Source organism: Neovison vison, chromosome 6 (genome assembly GCF_020171115.1).
Source record: "Neovison vison isolate M4711 chromosome 6, ASM_NN_V1, whole genome shotgun sequence".
Taxonomy (NCBI): Eukaryota; Metazoa; Chordata; class Mammalia; order Carnivora; family Mustelidae; genus Neogale; species Neogale vison.
In genome coordinates, this window is record NC_058096.1 from 146,988,138 (window position 1) to 147,012,597 (window position 24,460).

Genomic DNA, 24,460 nt, shown 5'->3' on the forward strand with positions numbered 1-24,460 from the left:
TCCTCAAGAAATTAAAAATAGAGCTTCCCTGTGACCCTGCAATTGCACTCCTGGGTATTTACCCCAAAGATACAGATGTCGTGAAAAGAAGGGCCATCTGTACCCCAATGTTTATAGCAGCAATGGCCACAGTCACCAAACTATGGAAAGAACCAAGATGCCCTTCAACGGATGAATGGATAAGGAAGATGTGGTCCATATACACTATGGAGTATTATGCCTCCATCAGAAAGGATGAATACCCAACTTTTGTAGCAACATGGACGGGACTGGAAGAGATTATGCTGAGTGAAATAAGTCAAGCAGAGAGTCAATTATCATATGGTTTCACTTATTTGTGGAGCATAACAAATAGCATGGAGGACAAGGGGCGTTAGAGAGGAGTAGGGAATTTGGGTAAATTGGAAGGGGAGGTGAACCATGAGAGACTATGGACTCTGAAAAACAGTCTGAGGGGTTTGAAGTGGCGGGGGGGTGGGAGGTTGGGGTACCAGGTGGTGGGTATTATAGAGGGCACGGCTTGCACGGAGCACTGGGTGTGGTGAAAAAATAATGAATACTGTTTTTCTGAAAATAAATAAATTGGAAAAAAAAAAATCATCACAAGGCAGACACACAGAAAACCTCCAGTGACTTGATGGGTTGCTAAAACAATAGTGTTAATCGCAGGTATAACGGAACAGCTGGCAAAGCAGTCATTTATAGCCTTGAAGAATCCAAAAAATGGCAAAATGCAAAGCAAAAATTTCAATAACAAAATAATTTTAAAAAATAACTGGAGAAAAGTGAAAGAAAGCCATCACAGTCACTATCAGGTCCCTTTCCCTGACTTGCTGATAATTCAGGTCTAGAGAAGAAACTTCTGTGATGAACCAACTTGTAATGCCAGTGCTACACAGGGACACATGCCATATGGAGTAGCTGCTATTTATGGTTGCTATTTTGTATGTGTTCCTTCCTTCCTTGTCTTATGTTCTTCTATCCATACTTAACATTCACGAAATAAATGGAGTTAGCAAAAGGGAAACAGAGTGACAGGCAGAGTCCCATGAGGCAGGATTTATTTAATTCTTATAGCATTCTAGGGAGTATTGTCGCCATTTTGTAGTTAGGGAAACTGAGGCATAGAGAAGTTAAGTAATTTGCCCAAGGTGATCGGCAGAGCTAAGATACACACCCATGCCATATGTATCCAAACCTCATGCCCTTGTCCACTATTCTGTACTATTTTTTGCTTATGGTTTTTTTAAGAATATTGATGTTTTTTTAAGGAAATCCAGGGGTGCTTGAGTGGCTCAGTTGGTTAAGCATCTGCCTTTAGGTCGGGTCATGATCCCAGGGTCATGCCCCATGGAGAGCTCCTGACTGAACAGAGAGTCTGCTTCTCTCTTTCCCTCTGCCCCTCCCCCTGTTTGTGCATGCTCCCTGGCTCACCCTCTCTCAAATAAATAAATAAAAATCTTTTTTAGAAAGGGAGGGGGAAGGGGGAATCCAATTTTTTTCCATGTAATTTTCCCCTATCACCTACCAACCAAGATAGAATGTTCTTTGATCTTGCAAATAGAATCACTCAGCAGTTCAGTACTCTGTCCATCTTTTCCACTCCCTTCTTGCCATACAGCTGCTGCTTATCCCGTTTAGTATTGATTTCTGTCTCCCACCTTTTCTGGACAAGCTTTAAGCCATTTGGTTTCCAGAGTATCCAGTGTAGCCCCAGCCAGGAAAGAGGTGAGCCTGGAGATGAAGTTGCAAGAGTTGTCTGAGCCTTTCTCTTCCAGAATTAAAGGTGCACAGACCACCGATCTCCAAAAAAAAAAGAGAGAGAGAGAGAGAGGGATCAGAGTATTCAGTATGATCACCTTTTCCTCACTTGCAAATAATCATGATGGTTATTCCGTCAACAAGCACTTACTAAACAGCTTCTCTTTGCACCTGGAGCTGTGTAGGGAGGCAGAGGTGAGACAGGGAAGTAGAGAGGAGGGAAAAGGAAGGTGTGCTGCCCCTTGTCAAAGGTCTTTCAGTCATGGGGCGCCTGGGTGACTCAGTGGGTTATAAGCCTCTGCCTTCAGCTCAGGTCATGATCCCAGGGTCCTGGGATCGAGCCCCGCATTGGGCTCTCTGCTCAGCAGAGAGCCTGCTTTCTCCTCTCTCTCTATGCCTGCTTCTCTGCCTACTTGTGATCTCTGTCGAATAAATAAATAAAATCTAAAATAAAAGAGGGGGGAGGGGGTCTTTCAGTCTTAGACTTTCATTATGGCTAGTATTTCCTAGCTAGTATGATGTCAACAAAAGTGACATTTTTATTAAACAGGTGAGGTGATGTGGTTTTGAGGTTTAGTTAATAAAGAGCATTATATACCAACTCGCACTCCCCTGATTTTCCATTGCCCATACTGTAAATCCTGTTCCTCAGCCTCAGGGAACCTCTAATACATGCAGCATTGGTATTTGGGAAAATGAACTTCTTAAAATCATCTAACCCTCTGCTGTAAGCATAAACACCCTAAATTCAAATAATTGCTGAGAACAAGGCAAAAAATGTAGAAGACTTAAATTTTAATTATCCACTGGTAAATTTTGTGGGTTTTCCTTAGTATAAAGAGGAGGAAGACTGATAGAGGATAATATCAAAGATTGATGAGGATTTGGGAAAGTAGAAACCCAAAGTGATGTGAATTTTTTCCTTCTTTTTTTAGAAAGGAATTGTTAGAGAAATGAGCAAATAATGTATGTTTAGAGACTGTTATTACCTCCCTGTCATAACTGAATCCATGAAATATGAAAACTGTTTAAGGAGATTCATCTGTACTTAGGTTTGTAATTATAAATACATGCAAAATTATAAGTACTACAAATAGAGTGTGTTAGTCCATTAAATTCACTGTGATAGTCATTTGCTACATATATATTGCATAGTTTTTGTTTTGGTTGTTTGTTTGTTTGTTTTGCTTTCCTTCTTTTTTTTTTTTAAGATTGATTTGAGAGAGAGCGCGAGCTAGGGGGTGGGGCAGAGGGGGAGAGAATCATCAAGCAGACTCCCTACTGACCATGGAGCCCAATGCAGGACTTGATCCCAGGACCCTGAGCTCATAACCTGAGCTGAATTTGAGAGCCATCCGCTCAACTGACTGAGCCACCCAGGCACCCCTCTGTTATATAGATTTGATTCACTAGCCTATAATCTTAATTTTCTATTCAGCAAAACATTTTAGCACTGAGAACTACTTGGTTAATAACATGTGATTTTTAAATTCCTTCATTTCATTCTTTTACATTATTCATTTATACTTAAAAAAAAATTCCACGTTTGCATAAATTTGTGAAAGTGTATGCACAGTAATGTTGCTCACAGCACTGTTGATAAAGCCAAAAATTGGAAAGAACCCAAATGCCTGTAAACAAGAAGTTGGCTATTCAGTTTAATACTAAAAATGATGAAGTAGATTTTTAATTATTGATATAAAAAGTTATTTACCATATAGTGAGTTTTTAACATTATAAAAGCAGATTATAAATAATAACCCTTTTTTAATTGTGTGTTTAGAGAAGTCCAGGAAGATTTATAAGGCAACTGTTAAGAGTAGTTCTGAGTAAATTTACAGATGATATTCACTTACAGTTTTCTGTCTTGTGTGTTGTTTGAGGCAGTTTTTATTGTTAATATTGCATTTATAGTTAGCATGTATAATTATACAGGTAAAAAATATTCTTTTTAAAATCAAATTTGGAAAGATAAAAGGAACTCTGAAAGAAATCTAATCTTAATTGTTTAAGCATACTAAAAAATTTTGCACAATACATGTTAATTTTAATCAGTTCTCTAACTTGTTTTGAGATTTTTCCCCTTCTTCCCCTACTGAAATAATATTAAGATTTGATTGTAACACCTTTTCCCACCCACAGTGTCCTGTTCCTTATCCTTCATCTGTCCCTTTCTTACTCCTTTGAGCTGGAATGACAGGCCTGTCTTGTTCCCCATCTGCCTACACTATTAGAATACAGTTTGAGGCAGAGCATGAACGTCACTGGTCATTCTGACATTAAGCTTGTCCTTTACCTTGATCAGTGAGTTAGAAAGCACAGATGGATGTTTAGTGCATTTCCCTAGTAGAGGTTCTGTTCAGTTAAACACCTGTCTTGAGTGACATAGACTCCAGCTCTTAAAGATATTTATGTTTTACTCAAACTTTTGCATTCTAGACTGCCAAAAATTAGAATAAGATTATTTTTTTCCAAGGGTGGAGAAATGTGACTCAGACCTCTCTTTGGCCCTTTAAACTCTAAAGTCATTACTTAATCTGAATGGAAAGACCACATTTTTTAAGTATCTTAGCCAGTTTTCAGACATTTAGTGTTACTAGTTTAAATCCTCTTGAACCTGTTTCTGTGATGGTTTCAGTTTCAACAGATCTTTGCTAAAGTGATATTGTTCCAGGTTAGAACAGCAGCTTCCTACCACCTCCACATCCCCTCCTTGATCTTGGGCTCTTTCCAGACAGTCCTTTTCCCCTACTTTGAAAGAGGAAGTGCCGCTGGTATATACTGACTCCTGACTCTGCTTCCCTTCCAGCTGACCCTCTGGTGGGCAGCATTGCCACACAGTACATGACCAACAGAGCAGAGCACGACCGGATGGCCAGACAGTGGACCAAGCGGTATGCCACATAGGGGCCTGCTGCTTGCTGCCCCCGCCGGACCTGTGCAAGCACATTCACCAAGTGCATCAATAGCCCTACCCAACCCCCTGCCCTGACCTCGGTTCTTATTTTCTTATTTTTATTAAATTTTGAACCTTTTTCTGATGGTATGTCATCCATACCCCACTCCCTTTTCCCTCCCTCCTCTTCCTCCTTTTCCTTCTCTTTTCCCTCTACCCACCCCTCCCCCCTTCTCAATTTATTCCCTTTTTTGATTTCTATTAACTTGAAAGATTTGGGGTTTTTTTTCCCACCTCAACATGGATGGGAATTTTGTTTTCAGTGCAAACAATGTTGGATCTATAATAGTAAGAGCTTTCTTACAAAGCTTTGTATTACTGTGTGGTTTTGTTTTTTGTTGTTGTTTGTTTTATTTTTTTCCTTTCATGTGATCTTTGGGAAAACACGAATTCAGAATTCTATCTCATTTCTACTTAAATGTAGTGCTTAGGGTTAATTTTTTGTACTGAAGTCTTTATTGGTGGGTGCATGCTACTGGGAACAAGTTTTTGTACAAAAGCTTCAATCAGAATCACTGTGCATTACTGAGACTCTGTTTATCACTAGCCTTCTGTCCCCCACACAGAAGACTGTTGGATTGAACAAAATAATATGTATTTTGATTTACTTAAAGTGCTTGTAAATTTCTTAGGGACCTGCCACTTTTGACTGTGGATCAGTTGATGTACACTTGTATTATTAAAGCACTCAATAAATCACTGTGGCTGGTAAATGCACTTCTGGTAACCCAGCGTTTGCTTTGTATCCTGGTGACCAGCATAGCCCTTCATGCAGCAAGGCTTGTCTAATTCAATTAAGATTCAAGTGTATTTTTCATCTGAAACCTCTAGTATTTCTTTGTAGCTGAGTTGCTTAGCATGTGGAATTTCTCCAGCTGTCAATAACCCAATGATTTTACAGTTGTTTCAGATCACAATCACTTTACATATTAGCTGGACGTTACTTTCTCATAGACATGCTTTCTGTTGCAGCCTTCTTCACTCAACAATTAAAATATGAGACTCCAAAAATAGCTTCTAGTGAAAGTCATGTCTGAGCTGAGCAATCATTGCATTTGACCACTTGAATTTATTTCTCTCCTTTTTCCTTTTTACAATTGTTACAGTGACTACCTTTGAGTTTTGGTTGTGGGGTTTTTTCCATAATTTTGGTGGAAGAAGTAAACTCAGTGGCATCAGTCGTGGTCAACACATTTACTGACAAGGGTATGTATATCTGGCTTTAACCTTCAGACTATTTTAGGTATGTTTTGTTTTTTTCTCCATAATGTTAGTGGAAGAAATAAACTCAAATGTATCACTCATGGTCAACACATTCAGTGACAAGGGTATGTCTGACTGGCTTTGACCTTCACACTATTTTAAGTAACCAGCTATAGGAGGCAGAGGAGACTTCTATGTGGTGCAGTTTGAAAAACACACTGATAACACTGACCAAAATTAAGGGTTCTTTGTGTTGCAGGTCATGTTGGAAACTCCTGCTTTCACTAATTACAGTTACAATCCCAACATACCACTTGGTCTCATTGAGGAACATCTTTACTGCTAAGTAGTGGGGTTTACAAATGGAAATCATTCACCTCTAAATAGTTCTGATTCAGATTTATTTATTTATTTATTTAAGATTTTATTTATTTATTTGAGAGAGAGACAGTGAGAAAGAACATGGGCGAGGAGAAGGTCAGAGGGAGAAGCAGACTCCCCATGGAGCTGGGAGCCTGATGCGGGACTCGATCCCGGGACTCCAGGATCACGACCTGAGCCGAAGGCAGTCGTCCAACCAACTGAGCCAATCTTTATTCCAAAGGTGCCATTTTTTGTGGTTAGAGAAGTCCTAAAGAAAATATTGTTCAAATCTTGAGAGGGTAACTATTTTTTTAAAGATTTGTTTATTTATTTGACAGAGAGAGAGAGACAGGGAACACAAGCAGGGGGAGCAGGAGAGGGAGAAGCAGGCTTCCCACTGAGCAGGGAGCCTGGCTTGGGGCTCTATCTCAGGACTCCAGGATCATGATCTGAGCCACAGAAACACGCTTAACAATGGAGCCACCCAGGTGCCCTGAAAAGGTAACTTTTAAACCAGAGTACGTAGGGGTATTTTTTTCTCTTTTTAATAATGATTTTACCATTCATATTATTTGAAAACATGTCCCAGCATACCAGACACCATATGGTCTCTGTTGCAACTATTCAACCCTATGCTCGTAGCAAAGGGAACTATAGACCATTCATGTGAATGAGCATAGCTGTGTTCCAGTAAAACAATTTAAAACAATTTATCAAAACAATCAATAGCCAAATTTGGCCTGTGAGTTGTAGTTTGCTGGTCCCTGATATATAGAACACTAAAGACTTGGGCCGGGGGGGGGGAGTCTGATACCTGTTGCTTAACATCTCTTTCTTTTAAATAAAATTAATATAATACAAGAGTAATTATTAGAAAATTACCCAGAATGTGTTATTTTCTATAGACTTTCTAACCACTAAAGTTTATGTTTACTTTAATATCTTGGATTTAAAAAGTCAATCCTAAAAGCACTGAGCCATATTAATGTATTATATTAATATATTATAATATAATAATATTAATTATTAAACTGATTTTTTTGCTTTTGATTGTTTAACCAAACTTGTGATATTAATACTGACTTTTATTGACAGTATTTAAATTCAATTTGCTTTTCTACTTTTAAAATGTCAACTCCAGTTGGGCACATTTTAAGTGACATATCCAGTATATTACATCTACATCTCATAATTGGGTGTACTTCAGATCATTTTAAAATGTGTGTTATTTAGAAGCCAGAGATCATAACAGTTCTAGTAGGAAATCCTGTCACAAATCTGTGCTTGCTTTCCCATGAGTCATCTTTAGATTTTATGTCAATTTGATAGGAAGTCTATAAAGTTTCTTTCCCCATGTTTATGAAATCTAAATACTTAATGACAAACAAATGTACCCTTTCCTCAAAATGTGAAAGCTAGAGAAACTCCAGAGAGAGCAGCAAATCCTTAGTTGAGCCTGTTGAGTCTAGATTCCAGATAACATGGTAATTTTACTTGAAATCTATAACCACAGCAGCAATACAATTCCAGTAAGTTTTCAAAAAGGTTTGTAAAATAAGATTTGGGAGTAGTTTAGCACTGAGAAAGCTTAAGTCATTTCTCTAATGATCATGGGGATAGCATTTCTAAAATTCAGGGTGATTTTATACCTTAATATTTGACTTTCCATGCCAGCTATTGCTAGTTATAATATTTTTTTTATAGATTTGTTTTAATAAAATGTTGGCAGATCCTTGACAGAGGAAAGACCACTGGTCATTGAGAAAGTAGTTTGAAATCTTAAATAATTCAGAAAGTTATGTCCTTAATTTGTCATGAAACTACAAATAAATAAAACAGTCCTCATCTCTTCTACAGGAATCCATTGTAGATAGCAAGAGTAGAAGTAGTCAATCTTCTCTTCTTATCCCAAGATTAGAGAGTCAACCTAGAAGTTCATCCTATAACACTGGTTTGGGAATTAGGAAGAAAGGAAATATTTATTCAGAATAACTATGTACCAGGCCGTAAGTTACTTAATAAAATCTCAGCAAAGCCTTCGAGGTGTAGGCTGTCATGGTCTGAATATTTGTATCTCCCCCCACCACCACCACCACCCAACCCCTGGTCATTCATATGTTGTAATCTTATTCCCAAAGTGATGGTATTAGGAGGCAGGGCCTTTGGGAGGTGATTAGGTTATAAGAGCAGAGCTCTCATGGTTGGAATTAGTACTCTTACAAAAGAGACCCCAGAGGGCTCCCTGTCTCCTTTCCATCATGTGGGGACACTGAGAAGTCAGTGGTCTGCAGTCAGGAAGAGGGCCTTCCTTGGAACCCAGCCATGCTGACACCCTGATCTTAGACTTCCAGTCTCCAGAACCATGAGAAGTAAATTTCTATGGTTTATAAGCCACCTAGTCTGTGGTGTTTTGTTGTAGCATCCTGGACAGACTAAGACAGTGGCCCTCATTTATGCACAATGATCAGGGTACCAAAGTGAGATTTCAACCCAAGTATATGACATTAGAGGCTTGCTAAAGCAAAACCACTGGCACCTTTCTTCTAACTATGAGATCATACTGTAGAAACACGGTGTCATAATTCAGTCTTAGAGTCAAGGTGCCGTACACTTTCTAGGTAGTGGGAATTTTGCCATCTTCAAGAATTGGAAAAAAATACTGAAGGAAATGTACGGACCTGGTATTACATGGGAGATCAAGCAATGCTTTTAATCTTAGAGATTTGTGACCATTAAGACTTGACCACTGTTGGAAACATGTCCCTTGGAAGACCCTGAACTTCTCTGCATCTCAGTACTGCAATAAAAGGGGCCATTAATTATTGCCAGGAATGGCAGTTTTTAAATGTCTCTCTAAGTTGTGTTTTAAAAAGAGGTATGTCCATAGTTGACACCAAAAACAGTTGTACAAAAAGCCCTCCCAGAAGATCCTGACCTACCTATATGCGTTTTATTTCAAGGTGGCTTTATCACACTGTCAAGATGTCCCTTCCGTATGGGGCTCTCTGGTATGTGGGGCAGAACCTCTCGTGCCATGGGGCACACCTCGTGACCTAAAGGAGTCCTACAGCTGTCCTCAGAGGAATCTGGAGCAGAATATAGGGTGACTATATTCTGAACCATAGCACTGAAAGCTACATCAGATCTGGAATCTCTTGGAGTTGACACTCTCAGGGGCTCAGGGCAGCTTGGCCTCTGAGGACCTACCTGCTTTAGTGCCACATCTGTACACCTGTGGGGAGCTGACCCCCTCTCTGAGCCTGGAAACATGCCCTCTCCACGAGGCACCTTTCACTCTCACTGAATTCATCATGTGAACTGGTAATGTGGGTTAGGGTGAGCAACTCATCCCAGTTTGGCCAGGACTTACCCTGGTTTTATTTTGTTTTATTTTTAAGATTTATTTATTTGAGAGAGAGAGACCACCAGTGGAGTGGGAGGGTGGAGGGCAGAGGGAGAAGAAGACTTTCCCCAGAGCTGGGAGCCCGACTTGGGGCTCGATCCTAGGACCCCAGGAACATGTCCTGAGCCAAAGGCAGACACTTAACCAACTGAGCCACCCAGGCACGCCCCTTCTTTTTCTTTTTTTTCTTTTTAATTTTTTTCTTTTTTTATAAACATATAATGTATTATTAGCCCCAGGGGTACAGGGCTGTGAATCGCCAGGTTTACACACTTCACAGCACTCACTATAGCACATACCCTCCCCAATGTCCATAACCCCACCACCCTCTCCCTTTCTTTTTTTTTAAGATTTTATTTATACCTTGTTTTAAAATAGAAAGTTCTGTCTCAAGAACGCCCTCAGTCTGGGACAAACCAGGAATGTTGGTGATTCGAGCTTTTGTGCTAATACTAAATTTTAGCAACACATCTCAGGCGTTGCACAGGGCCAGTTTGGAGGAGTGTGTTCCCTGTGGTACAGTTATCCTTTTAAAAGAGATACACATGGGGCGCCTGGGTGGCTCAGTGGGTTAAGCCGCTGCCTTCGGCTCAGGTCATGATCTCAGGGTCCTGGGATCGAGCCCCGCATCGGGCTCTCTGCTCAGCAGGGAGCCTGCTTCCTCCTCTCTCTCTGCCTGCCTCTCTGCCTACTTGTGATCTCTCTCTGTCAAATAAATAAATAAAATATTAAAAAAAAAGAGAGAGAGATACACATCCTACAGTCTGAAGAATCCTCACCACTCTCTATGGCTCTCACACCCAGCCATCTTCACTCAACCCCTGGTTCGGAGGAGTGTTAGTGATTTAAGCCGCCTCGCAATCTTCCTTTATGCCTGCAAACATGACTCAAGGTATGTATGCCTTTCTCTGAGGTAGTCTTATGCATAAATCACTTTTTGAGAGGATTTTCTTTGAAGGGAAACTCCTACTTTTAAAATCTCTTACTGTATCAGAGCCACACAGGAAAATGTAGGACATAATGAGATCATCTGTCTCTTCCCTGTTCATAAATCCACATCGTCAAAGTGGAGACAAACCCCAGCTGCTCTGGGTCTCCTGGTGTTGGGGCTCTCAGTGCTGGTTACAGAATAAACCTTACCCAGTCACCTCGGCATCTTTTGGAGCTGGCAAGATTCCTAACCCCACCCTCCCATCATCCCCTCCTTCCACACAACATTGGGCTCTCAGCCATCTTTTTAAATATTGGATGGGAGGTCAGAGTTCAGGATGACAATCACGTCCCGGTTTATAGGAAATCTGGACCTCCTGAGAAATTCTGTCAAGCTATGCAACAGAAAAGTAACAGATGCTTTCCAGTTGGTGCCACTGAGCACACTGAGAAACATCCAGCCAGATTCTTCTACTTAATCTGTCTTGCAAGAACAGTACGAAGGGGCAGAGAGAGGTCACACTCGCCTGGTACAGCCCGCCTCCGTCGGGCTCGTCTAGAAGCAAGATGATAACATTCTTCATTGTTCAGTCTCCCCCTTGGAACTACTGGCAAACAAATAAATGAAGATGGGCATCACCGTGCAACTGGACAGTTCGAGCCTCTGTCCTTTAGACGTACAGCTCATGACTACGTGTTCACAAGACAGCTTCCTACCACCATGACTTAAAAATCAGAGCAGCTTATGGACAGTTAGTCAAAACCTAGGATGAGAAACTCCAGAAGCTGTTATTAATCCCTAGGAGACCCCATTCACTTTAAACAATAATGAGGAAATTACTTTAAATTCAAGCATGACTATGCATTTTTACTTAAATGTAAAACATCTGTCCCTATTAAAGAATCCCCAGATTGTTCTGTGTTCTTAGTGGTTTGTAATAAAATACCAAGATGTATTTGTCAATCCAGATTTGGTCTGTTCAACTTTGGTGGAATGGTAATGGTATTGTTTGGGATTTTTTACACAGTGGAGTAAAATAGAGAAAAAGTAGGTTCTAGGTAAAAAAAAAATACTGCTTTCCGAGGCACGTCAAAATTAGTCCAAAGACTAGATGTATTAAATTCTCAAAATGTTTGTAAGCACCTTAATTTGATTTGTTTTATGGACTAAGAGGTCAAGGAGTAAGTTGCTAAATCACCAGAGTCCAGGGAAATTGAAAATTTGTGCACTAGTTAAGAACAGAAATTTTGTCAGAATGATAATATTATTATTTATAGCAAGAGATTGAGAGTGTAGCTTCCATTTAGGGAAGATGAATAGGGAACTATAATTCCTTCTGAGGCAGAGTCTATAAATTATCCCTAATACCCATTCTCCCTTTCTTACTTTTATTTTTTTTTTAAGAATTTATTTATTTATTTGACAGAGAGAAATCACAAGTAGACAGAGAGGCAGGCAGAGAGAGAGAGGGAAGCAGGCTCCCTGCTGAGCAGAGAGCCTGATGCGGGACTCGATCCCAGGACTCTGAGATCATGACCTGAGCCGAAGGCAGCGGCTTAACCCACTGAGCCACCCAGGCGCCCCTCTTACTTTTATAAATGGAACCATCAAGTTTTTGCTGGGCACTGACCTGGCTAGAAACTAAATTCCCCAGTCTTCCTGTGATAGGTCCACTATAAAAAATGGTCCCAAATCTCAATCCTTCCAGTACTCAGATTTTTGCAGCTTCTTCCATGAAACAAAAAAGAAAGAAAAAGTCCTTTTTTTCCCTTGCCCCTTGAATTGGAGCTGGCCTCACAACTTGCTTTGGCCAGTAGATTGTGGGGGAAGTGATCTTGTGCTGGTTTCAAGCTCTTGGAACCCTTCCATGCCTTGAAAATACATCCAAGGCTAGGCTGTCAGAAAATGAGAGACCACATAGAGATGAGCTGAGACAATCCTAGACCAATCCATCCCCCAAAGGCCCAGACAGCCGAGCCAAGACCAGCAGAACCATGTACCTGTGCTGATAGCAGTTGCGTGCATCATCCCCACTGAGACCAGGTAAGCTGTCCACCTGATCCTTGTATTTGTGAGCAATGATAAATGGTATCGCTTTCAGCCACGAAGTTTTGAAATGCCCTAACTACACAGCAGTAACGAATACCAGTGCCAAAGGAAGTGAGCAAAAGGGACCGCAGCAAATTCTAGATCTCATCCTGTAAAAGGAAGCTGCTGGTCTTACACCCCCTCTTTGCACGTTCAGTGGTCTGGAATGTAGGTGTGGTGCTGGTGAGCCAGCTGGGACCACGCTGACAGGGGCCACACCCAAGAGAATATGGAGCAACAACAAGCAGAAAAAGTTCAGTTTTGAACCTGTTGAGATCAAAGTGCCTCAGATACATCCATCTAGAAATGTCAGGCTATTGGACATACCAGACACATATTCAGGAAAGCTTAGTATCAAGAATGTAGCCGTGAAGTTGGGAATCCGTGTATGGAAAGAAATGTGATTCCAGGAGAGGATGATGTGATGCAGAGCAAGTGTAAAATGGGTAAAATGGGAAGAGAAAGATGGGCAGGAACAAGCCTTGTGGGTGAACCAAATGGCTGACCAAACAGTCCCAAATCAAATATCCAGAGATGACATTTTGAAACATTGTCTTTAAAATGTTTGTCTTAAAAATAACGAAATCTATACATTGGTGGGGGGAAAAATGCCATTGGCAGATGAAATATTCTGAGGAATTACGAGGTTGACAGAGAAGCTGGAATGATAGATGGACCATAAGCAGAAATGTGGACAAAGTGGAGTTCACCCAAAGGCAACCTCTCAGCCGTTCCACAGTTCAATTTCCTTCCTGCTGCCGAACTCTGAGATCTGGACCTGCTACCTTAGACAGCGAGATGCTGAGGCTCCAAGACGGAGAGGCCTGGGTCCCCGATACTATAGAGCAATGAACGACCATGACATCCAGACTTCCATGCAGACAGAAGTCCATTTCTGTCTTCTTTAGACCCTGCCATGTTGGTGCTCCTGACGCTTGCAGCTGATCTGGGCCCGATAAACGTGCGCACCAACCTCGTGCCAACAGCTGCCTTTCAGGAGGGGAGGGAACAACGCTAGGGAGACAGTCAAGACTTCAGTCTTACCTCTAGTGACATGTTTCTTTTTTTAAGGAGTTATAAAGCCATTAACTATGACAAATGTTAACACATTTTGGGTGGCTGAAAACACAGGATGTCTGTTATATCATCATCTGTACTTTTCTATATGTAAATATTTCTCCAAACTAAAAAAAATTTAATGTGAAAAACAGATTGTAAGTAAGCCTTACGTAAGAGGGAATGAGGGTTTAGTTTCTGTGTGATATATTTTTATAAGCTTATTTTTTTATAATGAGTGTGTATTACTTTTAAAATCAGAAGGAAAATCAAGATATAACAAAGGAGATGAAACTTGAATGGATATAGGCAGCCTAGGTAGAAAATTCCTTCAATAAGAATTGTTTTAGGGGCCCCTGGGTGGCTTAGTGGGTTAAGTGTGGGACTCTTGATCTCAGCTCAGTCTTGCTCTCAAGGTCGTGAGTTCAAGCCCTGCCTTGGGCTCCATGCTGGGTGCAGAGCCTACTAAAAAGCAAATAACAACAACAAAAACTAACTCCCTTTGGGGCGCCTGGATGGCTTAGTCAGTTAAGCTCTTGATTTCAGCTCAGGTTATAATCTCAGGGTCCTAAGATCAAGCCCTGTAATGGGTTCCGAGCTCAGGGCGGAGTCTGCTTGCCCCTCCCTCTGCTCTTCCCCCTGCACACTCACACACTCTCTTTCTCAAATAAATAAATAAATAAATAAGATCTTTTTTTAAAAAAAGAATTGTTTTGAAAGGAGATATAGAAAATGTGGGAGATCTAATCAAAAGAGGAGTCTTAAAACTGAAATATGCTAGAGCCTCCTTATGATGATGAAAATGACCAGAAAAAGAATGAAGGGATAAGAATCAGTCTTGCTACTCAGAGCATGGGCATCACCTGGGAGCTTGTTAGATATGCAAACTCTCAGGCCCAGACCTGTTGGACCGGGCTCTGCATTTAACAAGCTCCCCCAGGTGACTCATGTGTGCCCTGAAGTTGAAGCAGCACTTAGACGGAGCACGTGGCGTCCAGCCTGCAGTGGGAAGGGCGCTCTGTCATAGCAAGAGGGAGGATCCTGGGGCTGGTGCAGAGGCAGGAAGATCACTGATTTGGCGACGAGGAGCGGAGGGAGTCACCATCAGACAGCTTCTGTTTTCAGAATAAAGAATGAAGCAGAATCACTTTCTAGGAGGCAGAGAGGGAAGCGTGGGAGGTTTGAGAAAAGAGAAAACATGAAATGGTCATCTCAGAAAGGGGGAAGTGACCAATGTGGAACGCCCACGTGGAGAGGGGAGCTCTGAGCCTTTTTTAAAAGAAACTGAAACTAGTCATCCAGCTTGTATGGCTTTCTCCAGCAATGTCCAGCTGCTTGGGCGCAGGAAGAAAAGGCAGACAGGCGGCCAAGAATGGACTGTGCAGGGCCACATAGTCCGGAGGCGGAGAAAAAGGCCAGAGGATTCCAGGCATTCACAAGGAACTGATTAAATGGGGGACAGAGACATCCATCCTGGTGGTGGGGTTCCAAAGGCAAGGGAACAATAGAAAGTGGTGATGACAGATTAGTAACAGGCAGTGCAGCATTGATACATTTCATCGTATGATGATTCTTTGAGGTTAGCTATTAACAACATAGTCAAGTTACTCTAATTAGAACGGGTCTCCTATTTTGATGCGAGAGTTTGCTCTCCACATGATTCAAGTGCTGCCTGCAGTTTGGGTATGTGTGTCACTGTTTCTGTCTGCTAGTGGTGAAAACTGCAGTAATCTATATTCTGAATTACTGGTAAAGATTGCACCAGGTGCTCTGAGGAGGGGAAGAGAGGAATCGCCATTGCGTTAACTCCAGGCCAGTTTCCTTACATTCATGTCCTTTTCTCACCTCCATCCCTAGGATAAGCCCTGTGGGAGAGACATAATCAGCCCCAGTTTACAGGCGAGGCAACAGAAAGGTTCAGTAACTTGCCCAAGGTCACCCAGTGAGGGAGTGACCTTGTCAGGGTTCTGAATCCTTCCTCCTAAACCTTCCTGCCACTCCTTGTAAGACGGGTGACTTCATTGACCATCACGTGGGCAAACAGGTGCACTTGGGCCAGCACACACATTCCAGGGTTCTTGCCACATTTTGTTTAACTAACAAACTAGCCTGACCCCTGAGCATTCTTGGGTGGTGATGTGACTTGCCTAAGGTGGGGGCTCTCAAGCATATGATAGCATTTCTTATCTGTATAAATATATTTTTTAAGTTAGCATTCTAATTGGGAATAAAGTTCTTTTAGAAGTACTAATGTCCGGGCACCTGGGTGGCTCAGTGGGTTAAGACGCTGCCTTCGGCTCAGGTCATGATCTCAGGGTCCTGGGATCAAGTCCCGAGTCGGGCTCTCTGCTCAGCGGGGAGTCTGCTTCCTCCTCTCTCTCTCTCTCTGCCTGCTTCTCTGCCTACTTGTGATCTCTCTCTGTCAGATAAATAAATAAAATCTTTAAAAAAAAAAAAAAAGTACTAATGTCCAAGGCTTGAAATTCTAGAAAGCTGAAAACTGTGCATTTGGGCAACAAAACAGATTTCTGTGGCAGAAGATTTAGGACTTCTTTTTCTCCTTTATTGGGATGTGTGTGTGTGTGTGTGTGTGTGTGTGTGTGTGTAATGAATAAAAAGGGTATTCTACTAGGACAAGATACTATATTACTATTATCATCATCATAATGATCATCATTATCACCATGATCACTACTATGTAAATACTCAGCACAGGGCATGGAACACACTTATAAAAATATATGTATATTATATGTATATGTATCATCTCATTTAACCCTTCCTAAAACCCCATGAGATGTGTATTATCTTCACCATATGGGTATGGAAACTGAGACCCAGAGGTTTTAATCTACCCAAACTCACGTAACTGCTAGGTAGCTGAGCTGGGTCTCAAACCCAGATCTGTGTGGCCGCAAAGCTCATCCCACTGTGGGATCTGACCTCCCAGTCCAAGGAAATTTGATATACATAATTGGGGATTTACCAGTTGATGATGTAGGAAATCACTGGTTTTATACAACCCATACCCCGGTAAAGCAAAATATTGCATACAGCTCTCTTGGATTTAATAGCCCCTCAAATGGAAAACCAGGAGAACAAAGCAGGAGGAAATGTGAATGAGCCTTACAGGCTGAGGTATGTGAAAGAAAGCAACACAGATCAGTCCCAGTCACCTCAGGACCTCACCTCTGTCCTTCACGAGCCCACCAAAGCCAGCTCCATGCCCATTTCTTCTTTTCCCTTCAGCAACAAGTTTCTGCTTTTTATCTCTTTTCTTTCTTTCCCCCCACCCAATCCTCACGGGAAGATTTCTAGCCATTTTATAGCTGAATTCAGTAGAAAAGTAATGTTTATTCGCTTCACAGCCAATTTGGGCAGAACACATCTTTATTCCATAAAATAATGCATCGATACATTTATGATTCAGAATTGCAGGCACATTCCTTGCATTTCAGGCTGGATAAACTTACAATATCACTTTGCTTTTTCTTTCCTGTGGATTCACTTCAGTTGCCCTCATTAGGCAGGACAGGTGCTCTTGGGAGAAATGCCAGTTTTCAGAATAGAGGCTGGTGAATCTAACCTCGTAGAGTTGTGCTAGACCAAAAACAAGACAGGAGGTGAACATGAACATTATGTGGACTTCTGTCTCCCTCTCCTGCTCTCTTTTTCTCTCCCCACTCCTGCCTTACACACACACACAATCTCGCTTCCTTTCTGCCACTTTTCTGAACCCACTCTTCCAAATATCACAGCCAATAGTGTCCTCTAGAAGCTCATCTTCAGATTCTAGAGCATTCCATGCCAAAACCCTTCTTCCTGAATTTTCTCCCTTAGCTCAGGTTTGAATCCCGCAGGCCCCGGAGCAGCCTTTCACACCCACTGACTGAATCGGATTCCTGGTTTTCTGGCGTGTCTTCTCACCTTCCCCCTCATTTGAGGATCTCATGTTTTCTGATGCCTTCTGAACCACTCACCTGGGGTCTCTCACAAACGTCAGCTCTAGAGTTCCCACTTTCCACTAAAACTGGGTGCCTGGGAATACCAGCAGCACAGCCTTCTCTGTATGTTTTTGTGTTGAACCCATTCACTCAAGTTGGGTTTATCACCTCTCTCGATCACGTGCAATTGCAGGAGGACCACAGAGATCAAGACAAAGCATAAAAAAAAAAAAGACAAAGCATCCTGCAAGGAACCAAATCTGCCCCAGACCATGTTCATCTGTCCCTCCCAGTGGAGTCACAGGTCTAGCCTGCCGCAGTTCCCACTGCGGGAGGAAGCACGTTCCAGAGAGCTTGGGAAACAGACAAGCCAGGACTTAGGCAAGTTACATAACCTCCCTCACTGCTGTGTGCCTGTCTACAAACTGGAAATAAAACACCCACCATATGAGGTTGTATTTTCCAGTGCCTCTCAAATAGTAGGTGCTGAATAAATGCTATTCCCCACCTTCTCACCCTTCCCAAATCATCATCCTGCCAAACACACCTAATGTGTGCAGTCAGAGCCTCCTTTATTAGCCAGTGGTAGTGTAGCGGCAGAAGCTGCCTGCCTTATCCCTCTCCTGAATTCTTAACCTAGAAATACAAAAGGGTTAAAATTTAATTAAAAGAGGATGAGAAAAAAGAAGAATGTGAGTTACACAAGGGACAGGGTAGAAACACTGGATCAGTGAAGATTGACCGGTTTTCCCCAAAGTTATTAATTCTAGTGAAATTTGTTTCATTTCAGGTAGTTCATGTAAGCTACCCCTCCGCCTCCATAGCTCTAGAAGGATACGTAAGAAACAGTGACGGCCGTTATCTCTCGGGAGGGGATTTGGGGTATTAAAAGTTAAAGTTAAAAAGACAACTTTTTATCACATACTTTTAGCACTATGTGAATATTAACCATGCGTAACTACTATAGTTTCACCCAAAAAAAAAAAAAAAAAAAGAGTTTCCAACATAACAACACAGAATTCTCTCCAGCAAACAGTTTGAGGGCTATTAAGAGAATTTCCTTCATCCAAGGCATACCTTTCTCTTGATAACAGTAGATCAAAATTAGCTCATAAAGATGCACGATGACCAAAGAGTTTGAAAACGCTTGTGCATCGTCATCGCCTACAAGGCAGAGCGCATGCAAACTCATGTTTAATTTAAAGCAGGTCGCAAAGAAACTGGCTCTAGCCCTGGGCATAGGAGCCTCCAGAGAGTAGCAAAGGGGTTAAGTAAACTGAAGAGGCCCTGGGAAGTCAGAGGATCAGGTTCCAGCCCCGGCCCTGGCGGGGACTGCCTTTCACCTCTCCAGGCATCTCCTCTTTCTCTTCTATAAAATGTGATTTGTGAGGTCGCTCTGATCCCGGGACCTGTGGTGCTGGGTCAGCAGAGCAATTAGACCTCTTACTCCTGCCCAAGCCCCAGTAGACCGCGGCCGGCTACCCAAGGGCCTGACATCCTCGCGCTGAGAGTGCCTTCTGGGCTTGCGATGTTATTTCTAGAAACGCTCCCAAGCCCCCATCCAGATTAGACGTGTGCATTTTCCAAAGGGCGTTCTCAGCCAGAGGGATGCAAAAATGATTTGGGACAGTATATTGACAAACACTTATTTTAATGGTTATATACTACGTTTCTCATACTAGCTATGTTTATATTTATGCATTTCATGTATTATGCTCACCACTAACTTCCTTATGCTATTTGACACCGGGTTTATGCTACAGTGTATTATGGTCTTAGGTAAAGACACAAGAGCTAAATGCAAGTAAGTAACAGTATAGGTGGCATATTATGAGAACAGTCACAAAGGTGGTTTAAAAGGTGACTAACATGGGGCGCCTGGACAGTCTTTAAGCATCTGCCTTGGGTTCATGTCATGATCCCAGGGTCCTGGGATGGAGCCCCACATCATCGCATCGGGCTCCCTGATCTGTGGGGAGCCTGCTTCTCCCTCTGCCTGCTGTTCCCTTGGTCGTGCTTGCCCTCTCCCTCTCTCCCTCTCTCTGTCTCTTTCTCTCTCTCTCTGGCAAATAAATAAATAAAATCTTTTTTTTTTTTTTTACGTGGCTAACGTTTGAGGAACACTGACTATGATGGGTTGAATTGTGTACCCCCAAAATTCATGCTAAAGTCCAAACCAGTACCTCAGAATGAACCTTATTTGGAGATAAATTGCAGATGTAGTTTGTTAAAATGAGGTCATACTGGAGTGGGGCGGGCCCCTTGTCCAGTACGACTGGTGTCCCTATAAAAATGACACGCACACAGGGAGAACACCCTGTGAAGACTGCAGTGATATAGCCGCAAAGCCAAGAACCACCAGCAAAGTGGAGATAGGCCTGGACCGCAGCCTCCCCCTGAGCCTTCAGAGGGTGCAGAGCCCTGCCAACAGCTTGATCTCAGCCTTCAGGCTGCCCAAACTGTGAGACAGTACGTTTCTGCTGTTCAAGCCACTCCGACTGTGACACTTAGTCCCGGCAGCCCAAGGAAACGCACACACTCATGCAGGGCACTGCACTGCCCTGGGGAAACGGAACAAAAGGAACACACGCAAGTTGAACCAACTCCAGGAAGTAGGGAGCTATGTAGGGCTTGGAGATACCCTCAGACTGCCAGGCAGCCCATCTGCCTTGATGTCTGGGACCCCAAGGAGGGCATCCGTGTCCGGGACTGCAAGAAGCAGCTGACTCAGAGAGCCTGACAAGCAAGATTTTCCTCCTCTTCTGGGTTTGATTCCAGGACCGTGCACCTCCAAGTGGACTCACTGCCACCCTACAGAGGCTTTCTCCAGTCTCCTTTCCAGGAACCAGTGTGGCAGACCTAAAATGGGGTTCTTTAGAAACTTTTGGCCTCATCCCTAACATTACCAGCACCTCACGTCAAGAATTAGTAACCATTTTTGAAAACATTTAATTTAATTTAATTTAATTTTAGAGAGAGCCTGGGGTACGGAGAGGAAGGGACAGAGGGAGAGGGAGAGAGAGAATCTCAAGCAGACTCCTCACCAAGTGCAGAGCCTGACATGGAGCTCGATCTCACAACCCTGAGATCAAAGACCTGAGCAGGAATCATGAGTGGGATGCATAACCTGCTGAACTACCCAGATGCCCCTAAAAGCATTTTAATAAGCTAACTACAACCATCAATGGATGTGAGGTTTGTGACCATGGTCTTTTCTCACAGCAGTAATTTTTAGATGCCATGAGCCTCAGCGCTGCTTTCCCCAATCTGAGTTACCAGGGAACGCCAGGGCTGCGTCCTGGCTCATTCGTGCCCAGATGATGGACAGAGGGTAGCAAGTTAGAAAGCCTGGCTGGGGGCTCAGGCTAGCTGTGTGGCTTTGTACAATCCCCCCTCTCTGTGCTCGGTCTCCTCATTATCACAAGCAGGTCAGATGCCTTTAGTGCCTCAGATTGTTGCTCCGAGGATCTCTGGAGATTGTCTTCATGAAAGGAACTTTGAAGTTTTAAAAACAGTAAGAGATCTTCACCAAACATTTGACGAGGACTTCCTAAGTGGATGGCAGTGAGGGGAACACAGGAGTGCTTCAAATCCTTTCCCTTGTGGAACATTTACTGCATGAAGAACAAGAACAACCACCAAACAAAGATTTAGATATGCTGAACAAAGTAAAGTTGAATTAAATAAAGAGCTTGAATGTCCAGACCAGGGAGGAGTCGCTGCAGGCCAGAAGGTCAGGGAAGGCTTCCCGGTCCTGGCAACATGGAAGGAATGGGAGTGTTTCATATAAAGAAGCTACTATGAACAAAGATGAAGGGTTGGGGGTGGCCAGGCATGAGCCAGCCCCACAAGAATTCCAGGTCAGCCTGAACCAGGAAGAAACCAGACTGGGAAGAAGCCTGGATAGCAGCAGGAGGGTTCTAAACACAACAGACTCGGAGGCGGTTGCACTGTGGGCAATATCACCTTCAGGCAACGGAACCCAGGGGGAGGCACCAAAGACGTTCAGTGGGGAGAGAGCCGGGTCTGACCTCAGCAGTGCTGGAAGGTGCTAGCAGCCAGAGAGACCAGGGAGCAGAGCCTCTGAGGGGGTTGGGGCCCATGAGGTGAGGGCACCGGAAATGTGAATGGGGATGCCACCAAGTACACAGGGGGCTTCCACCAGCAACCTTAAAACTGCGCAGGGAGGGGCGCCTGGGTGGCTCAGTGGGTTAAGCCGCTGCCCTCAGCTCAGGTCATGAACTCGGAGTCCTGGGATGGAGCCCCGCATCGGACTCTCTGCTCAGCAGGGAGCCTGCTTCCTCCTCTTCTCTGCCTGCCTCTCTGCCTGCTTGTGATCTCTCTCAATAAATCTCTCTCAAATAAATAAATAAAATCTTTAAAAAAAAAAAACTGCTCAGGGAGGAAGCAGAACATTATACCTGTTCACCAGTTGCTTAGAGCTTTGCGGGCAATAGCCCGTTTCCCGCACAACACTTGTGAGGGGGGGGACTGTTTTCATCACCGTTGGTGATGAAACTTGCACCGTGTCCTCCAGCTGGGACAGAGTTGTAGAGCCGGAATTCAAACCCAGGCCCTCCAACCCCAAAGCAGGTAAAGTTGATTCAAACACATTTAATAACAATTTCATGTAAAGGACTCTTTTTTTCTACTTATTTCAAACTTTTTTAAACATATAATTAAAATGCACAGATCTTGGTTGTTGAGGCTGATGAATTTTGACAGTTGCATACATCTGTATAACCACCATCCAAAACAAGATATGGAACATTTCATTCATCCCAGAAAATTCCTTTATGCTTCTTTCCTGTCAATTCCCTCCCCAACCCCCAGGGAACACATTCTGATTTCTATCTCCCTGGTTTGGTCTGCCTGTTCTAAATTCCACGTAAATGGAGTATGTGTTCTGTTGTGCCTGGTGTCTTTCACTCAGCATCTTTGGGGCATTCATCCATGTTATTGTGCGTATCAATAATTCAAAGCACTATTTTGCTCGGGTCCCCTGAGAACCAGGTAAGTACTGTGTTGGTAATACATCCCGAGCCTATTGAAAGTATCGATAGGCTGTTCTCTTTTGACTCTCTGCGAATGTGACCTTCTCTCTAGTCCACCTGAGGCATCCACTTGCCTGAAAGAAAAGTAGAGCATCAACTGCTGAAGAAAAGCCAAGAGAAAGACCAAGGTAATAAGAGATTATCCTTACATAATGGCTGTGGAATTAGTTTTTCAACATAAAACCACAGTTTTGGACAATGGCTTCTTTTTTTTTCTCCCAGTACAATAACCTTTTATCCAAAAGCACACTAAAAAAGTATATTAAAGGCAGTGACATCTTGACAACCAAGCAGGCAAAAACACACTCAGCAGTTTAGTCAACACAATGGCGTCTTGTCAAAGACTTGCATGCCATGTCTGCTTAAACCCAGCTAGCACCAGTGTAAACCAGGCAAGAAAGGGGGACAAATACATTCCCTACGTCTTCAGCTTGGTGTAGCCTTGTCCTGCTCCCACATTTCCAAGAACTCTTGTGTTCAAAACTTTATTTTTCCCTAACGACAGTTATCTGCCCATACCTTAAGAGCAGCATGACAGCAAAATAATGATGAGCCCAAAGGCTGAAAACACAAGAAACCATGAGGAAGAAACCATGACCCTCCCTCCCAGACCTCTACCATCAATCACTCTTGCACCTTTGGTGAGTTCAAAAAACTTTTTTTTTTTAAAGATTTTCTTTATTTATTTGACAGAGATCACAAGGAGGCAGAGAGGCAGGCAGTGAGAGTGGGGGAAGCAAGCTCCCCACTGAGTAGAGAGCCCGATGCGGGCCTCGATCCCAAGACCCTGGGACCATGACCTGAGCCGAAGGCAGAGGCTTTAACCCACTGAGCCACCCAGGTGCCCCTCAAAAAAACTTCTGTTACATTCCATTTTATGTATAAACTAGATTTATCTACTGTCACGTTGTTATTACTTGTATAAACTTTCTCATTGTTCAATTGATAGAGTTTTCTATCTGTGAACATTACCGAGGTAGGTATCTTGGTTAGGGAAAAAAATACATCATCATTTTTCCCCACCACAATTCGGAAGGGAAAAAAGTTGTCATTAAATGACTTACCCTTTAGTAGCAAAATTTTCGGGAATGAATTATGTGGTTAAGCAGGGATGGGTAGGTTCAGACTTCTGCATTTCAAAACTGGGGTTTTTAGGGGCACCTGGGTGGCTCAGTGGGTTAAGCCTCTGCCTTCGGCTCAGGTCATGATCTCAGGGTCCTGGGATCGAGCCCCGCATCGGGCTCTCTGCTCAGCAGGGAGCCTGCTTCCCTCTCTCTCTCTCTCTGCCTGCCTCTCCATCTACTTGTGATTTCTCTCTGTCAAATAAATAAATAAAATCTTTAAAAAAAAAAAAAACTGGGGTTTTTAGCAAGACAGCAATCTTGAACTGTCTGTACCCCGTTATCACTCCTGTGGTGTATCAGTGGGTTGAGAGTTCCACAAAAGCAATCCAGACAGCAAGGGGAGCTAGAAGAACAGCTGGTCCCTCCATCCGCAGTCGGTGGGAAGGAAACAGGGAGAGAAGAAAGATGAAGATATACAAGAACTGTAATTTCCTCTCACAGGCTTTTGCTTAGAAAAGGGACCGTGACACCAGGCAGAGCAGCCAAGCTGGGCCTTAGCTCGGTGGGAGAAAACCAGGGACGGCCAGAATGAAGGCGGTGAGCCTCCCCAGTCCTCCTCAGATGCCACCGCTGGAGG

General features: G+C 43.0%; 1 protein-coding gene across 3 annotated transcripts in view; it reads left to right on the plus strand.

Moving 5' to 3' along the window:
* Window positions 1–5,434, plus strand: part of UBE2E2 (ubiquitin conjugating enzyme E2 E2) — a 384,658-nt gene extending 379,224 nt beyond the window's left edge. For all 3 annotated transcript variants that reach the window (XM_044252543.1, XM_044252545.1, XM_044252544.1), the window contains one exon: window positions 4,571–5,434. In XM_044252543.1, the coding sequence (XP_044108478.1) occupies window positions 4,571–4,668 (98 nt within the window). In that variant the 3' untranslated portion in view covers window positions 4,669–5,434. The remainder of the gene's footprint in view (window positions 1–4,570) is intronic.
* Window positions 5,435–24,460: the final 19,026 nt, after the last annotated feature.